The sequence below is a fragment of the Lolium rigidum genome, chromosome 7, assembly GCF_022539505.1.
Source record: "Lolium rigidum isolate FL_2022 chromosome 7, APGP_CSIRO_Lrig_0.1, whole genome shotgun sequence".
In the NCBI taxonomy this organism is placed as follows: Eukaryota; Viridiplantae; Streptophyta; class Magnoliopsida; order Poales; family Poaceae; genus Lolium; species Lolium rigidum.
The window spans coordinates 79,968,433-79,973,491 of NC_061514.1; the positions used below are offsets into that span (position 1 = coordinate 79,968,433).

Consider the following 5,059-nt stretch of genomic DNA (forward strand, 5'->3'; position numbering starts at 1 on the left):
TTCTTCCGAACGACTCGTTTCGTCCTGTCCGCTCCCGCGAGCGGCAGGGCGGAACCCTAAACTCCTCTTCGTCCCCACCCTCCCTCCGCCTCCTTCCTCCCTCGCCGCCGCCGGAGGGCGTCTCCGGGCAAAGCCCCGGGCGCCGGCGGCGGCGGGGCCCTCTCCCCTCGTGCGGCGGTGGCGGCGCGGGCCGGCTGCGTCGGCGGGGCGGCGTCTCGCGGCCGGAGGCGTCGGCGCCCACCGGGTGTGAGGTCTGCGTGGCTCGGCGGGATGGCGGCGCGGCCGGCTGGCCGGCCGGCGCGTCCCGACGCCGGCGCGGCCGTGGCCAGGGGTGGCGGCGGCGGGCCTAGATCTGGGCCGGCGGGCCTAGGTCTGGGCCGGGCGGGGTCTGGCTCGGGCTGGGGTGTCCCGATGGGTCCCGTCCTGGGGCAGCCAGATGTTGCCCTGTGCCCCCGACGGCAGAGGAGGGTGCGGGTCGTGGCCGTCGTTGTTGCTGGGGTTTGGCCGGGCTGGCTGTGCTCATGCGTCCTCTGTTTTTCGATCTGGGTAGGGACCAAGATGCCAGTTCTGGTTTGCTCCGGCCGGTGATTGGCGGGGTTTGGTGGTTGGGAGGGGGTGCTGCAATGGTGCGGTGGCGGTCGCCGTCACCGCCTTCCCGTTTCCCTCCGGCCACCCTTGACCACCTGGGGATGGTGTGTCTCGGTTTTGTTCCTGCAGGTCTGGTGTGGCACCACAGGACGCCTTGTCCTACAGAGACGCTTGCGAGCTCGATGGGGTGTTTGCGAAAGCAATGCAAGGCGTTTGCCATTGCCGGCGACGACGACGTCCTTGGACGCCGTTAACCTTCTTGGAGGCGTGGCCATGACACTCATCTTGTCGCCGGTTGCCTGCCCACGGGTTCTCGTCTCGCTACCCTAGTTACTAGCGATCCTCCAAGCTCCTCCTCGAAGCCCCTTTCGTTGAGGCCATGCGTCGAGCGAGTACCCGGCTTCATATAGACGGTGTGTCTCCCCTTTGCGCGACCATTCCCGAGCCTAGGGTGGGCTGTCTCGTGGGTGCGTCGTGGCGGGAGGCACTCCGGTGTTCCTCGGCAGTCGGTGTTTTGTCGTGATGGCATGCGCCGAGACTTAGGAGTCTTTCGTGGGGTGGGTGCCGAAGCTCCCGCGAAAGCACTGCACGGCCTGGTACTGTGCCGGCAACGATGACGCTCGCGAGCGCCATTTTCCTTCCTGGAGGCGCTGTCATGAAGTTTCCCCTTCGAGCTCCGGAGGTTCGCCGGCTTCACTAGCGTAGTTAGCCAGCTCTCGGGGTGCTTGGTGGTCCTCCGTTCGACATGTTGCTCGGTGTGCTAGTCCTGCATGGTTTCGGATCCGCGGAGTGGCGTCTCGGGGAGCCGCCGGTGTTCTGCCGAAGTCTTGGGCGTTTTCGGCGAACTTCGTAGTTTAGGGCCTGGCCACTGCTCTCGCATTTTCCTTTGTTGTAGGCTTTAGCTCTTCACCATCTGAGCTTGTATCTCTAGCTGGTGTCCCCAGTTTTTCTTTTTTCTTCTTTTTCTTTGCTGCGTGCTATCTTGTAATCCCGTCGGTTGATGAGCTTGTTAATTAGCCGGAGCTCGTCGAGCCTTCTCTTTAAAAAAGAGTGCTTTACCCGGCGGCTCTACGTACAGTCTCTACGTCACAAGAGGCAGCTTCGTCTTCCTCTTCGCCGTCACCAGCCAAGTGCTCAAGGATGAACAAGCTTGTTCCCCGATTGCTCGCACGCACAACACAGTCGACATGGCCCCTCTCTTGATCCATTGACCGAGACGGCGAGACCCGTACGTAGACGATGAACGGACCGGATCAACGGCGATCCCACCGTACTATATTTAAACGCAAGCATGACAGGCCGAGCTGGACCAGGTGTTAGAAGGAACAAGGGCAACCAATGAAACCGGTGGCAACAACAAGGACCAACTAATCTTCTTCCTCCGGAAACAAAGAATGGGGCGCACCTAACTTCCTTCCTCCAATAAACAAAGCCATCTATAAACCACAACGATATAAGTACGCGTAGCACTGGAGCAGCAAGATCAAAGGCGCCGTCCGGTCCGTGCACGTACCGGCCTGCACGAGTTCATCATACCACTCTGCATATGTCATCATGCCATAATAATCAGTCGGTATTCATCGCAGCGATCGAGAAATCCTGTGTGGATAATAATCAACACTAATAATCAGGCGGTGGCCTTGACGACGGTACATACAGATCTGTACTATCTATCTAATCTGGTTCTATGGTGATGTTTCTTCCCCTGGCAAGCTGGAGGTGGACGCCAGCTGCCCGTATTTATGGACTGGACTTGCTAGCCGGCGCACCCATGCATCCGTGACCGGGACCAACTACCGTCGAAGCGCTTGCTACTATATCTAGCGGTGTTATGGACGCGCACGCCATGCGCGCTGCGTCGCCGTATATGGCAAGAGGAGAGCGATCCACCAGCTTTCCATCTATCTCACTTTCGATCTCTTTTTCCTATCGGCTTTCGAGCGCATGGAAAAGCAAGATTAACACGCATGGATGAGGATGATGGTGATGATACGGTACAAGAATCAAAAAAAGGAGATGCATACTAGTACAGTAATGGCAATGCATCGAACAGAGATAGATAATATAGCTAAGTACAACAACAACAACAGCAACAGTTTTCTGGCTAGATCTAAGAACAAGAGCTAGTAAGTAATTGACTAGAGGATGGATGGGGATCGGACGGCGAAACCGCTTAGCCTTGGCGCCTTGTTCCATCCATCCTTGGGGCGGGCGCAAATGGCGCGGCGGTGCGGGCGGCTTCAGTCCTTAATCTGGAGCCAGTGGGCGAGCTGGGTGGGGTTGACGACGCCGGGGATGTGGGCCCCGTTGGCCATGAGTAGCCAGGACACCTCGGCGTACCTGCGCTTCGGCTCGGGCTCGGGCCGAGCGGGCTGCCACGCCGGCTCGATCCGTCGGCCCGGGGCCGCGGGGGCCGGCTCGATCCGGCGGCCCAGCACGGTGCCGCGGGTGAGGAACTCGTGGGCCAGGTTCCCGGCCAGGAGCTTGTTGCCTCCTGCAATCGGCTTGGTGGACAGCTCGGCTTTAGCTTTAGCCGAGGGGGTGGGGGTGGGGCCCATCTGCTGCAGCTGCGCCTGCAGCTCGCGCTCCTTGCGCTTGCCCAGCGCCACGCGCGCCGCCTCCAGCTTCTCGCTCAGCGACATATCCGACGGCTCTCCTTAACCGGCCACGTCACCACCCAGCGAACGAGGCCGTCTTTCTCTTTTCTTTGGGGTGGGGAAAAAATGAAGAGGGGAAAGCGGTTTCTGATGGGAGGCAAATAGAAAGAAAAACGAGAGGCGAAAAAAAATAAAAAAATTGTCTGGGAGAATGGTGGGGCCCACCAGGGGCAGGATGGTAACTTCCCAGGGAACCAAGAGCCAAAGGAGAGGACGAGGGAAAGAAGAAGAGAAAAATCGGAGGAGAGGAGAGACCCCGGAGGAGGCGAGAGGAAGGAATTGTGGCTTATAAGAGAAGGGGGCCGTGAGGAGGGGGGCTGGCCCCTATTTATACTGCGCGGCGTGGGGGAGGGCCACCGGTTTTCGGGAGAATTACGAGCATGCCACCGCGCGTGTGTTCATAAGGATCGGACCGCGATGGCGTGCTTGTGGTTGCGGGGAAGTGGCGAGGGTATGAGCGTAATTGGGTTCGGTGGTGGGATGTGCGCTTGTGCAGCTGTGTGGCCAAGGGACGGGGTGGATGTGGAATTGGAGCGAGATTGTACACGCAAGCGATCCTGCCGCTGGGTATGGTTACAGGGCCACCCGTCAGTGACACGTACGTGGGGGTTTTGCGGTGTACGTTTTTTTATAGTGTTTCAGGCGTCTGGTGTATGGGCCCGGACAGGTTCTACCAGAGCAATGATAAGTTTCCTTCCCAGTTTTCTTCCTCACCCAAAGCCATACGATTTGTGAGAACTTCTGCAACGAAACAAACTTCTTTTTCTTTCAGGCAAAGCCATCACGAAGGGTTTTATTACTTCCGAATCACAATCCTCCGCTAATACCCAAACAAGGATGTCCCAACTTTATCAAAACATGCATGTGTATTTTCGAAAATCTACCATCTAATAAACAAGATAAATAAAGCTCCTCTATGCATTTCGTACATATTTAGTATGCAACCAACCACTATGGATGAAAATAGCCCGTATAAGCGCCATCAACAATGGCACTCGATATCTATAGATTGCCGCTAATCAGTGGAAGGAAGGTAAGCCCACATGTGAATTGGTGAAGCAGACTCGTAAATAACAAAGTTCGGTTTTACAACCTATTGAAAACAACATCATTACGACAATTTCAGATAGCCCAAACTAAAGCAGAAGCTCCGACTCGAATGCGAGCCTTAGTTTTGTTATTCCCCCTGTTTAGCCGATTACCAAATAAATTAGCAACATTACGACTTTAACGAGAGGACTGATGTGTTTGCTTCCCGGTTTTCTTCGATGATAATTCACGCAAATGCATCATCCAATTAATGTGTTAAACCGTGTGCAATGAACCAAACTTTGTACTAGTATCCGAGATCGAGACAACTCAATTTATTAAATAGCTTTCATGTTTCACTAAAATAGGTTATGTCATTTTCTTTTCCATTTCGGAGTACGAGGTATACATAAACTAAAATTTCACGACAAAATTTGCAGGAAAAAACACCGCATTCATACAACTTCAATAAAAAGATGTTCGTGGAAGATGGATCTATGTTTGATTAGTACCGCGAAACAAAACAAAAGAAGATGAATAGTAATAACTCCAAACTCAGTTGAGAACAAAGTGTTAGTTTGGTGGCTTATGCAGTAATTTCGCTGGAAGGAGCGGACTAAACGGGATATCATCCATAGCCACAATTCGTTGGGGCCTAACAACGTATAGCCAAAGGAAGGATCATTCCTCCGTTGCTCAACATTCTTTTATGAGATAGCTTGCACTATGAAATCACAGACCTAAAATTAATATTCAAAATGGATGAATGTGAAAATACTCAAGTC

General features: G+C 54.6%; 1 protein-coding gene across 1 annotated transcript; it reads right to left on the reverse strand.

Moving 5' to 3' along the window:
- Positions 1–2,745: 2,745 nt before the first annotated feature.
- On the reverse strand, positions 2,746–3,525 carry LOC124678842. Its single transcript, XM_047214690.1, has one exon. It carries the CDS (start codon positions 3,228–3,230, stop codon positions 2,829–2,831), a length of 402 nt encoding a protein of 133 aa, XP_047070646.1. The 5' UTR covers positions 3,231–3,525; the 3' UTR covers positions 2,746–2,828.
- Positions 3,526–5,059: the final 1,534 nt, after the last annotated feature.

Bases quoted from the DNA above. Each gene is read 5' to 3' on its own strand.
- LOC124678842 (XM_047214690.1), bottom strand. From the start codon at position 3,230: ATGTCGCTGAGCGAGAAGCTGGAGGCGGCGCGCGTGGCGCTGGGCAAG.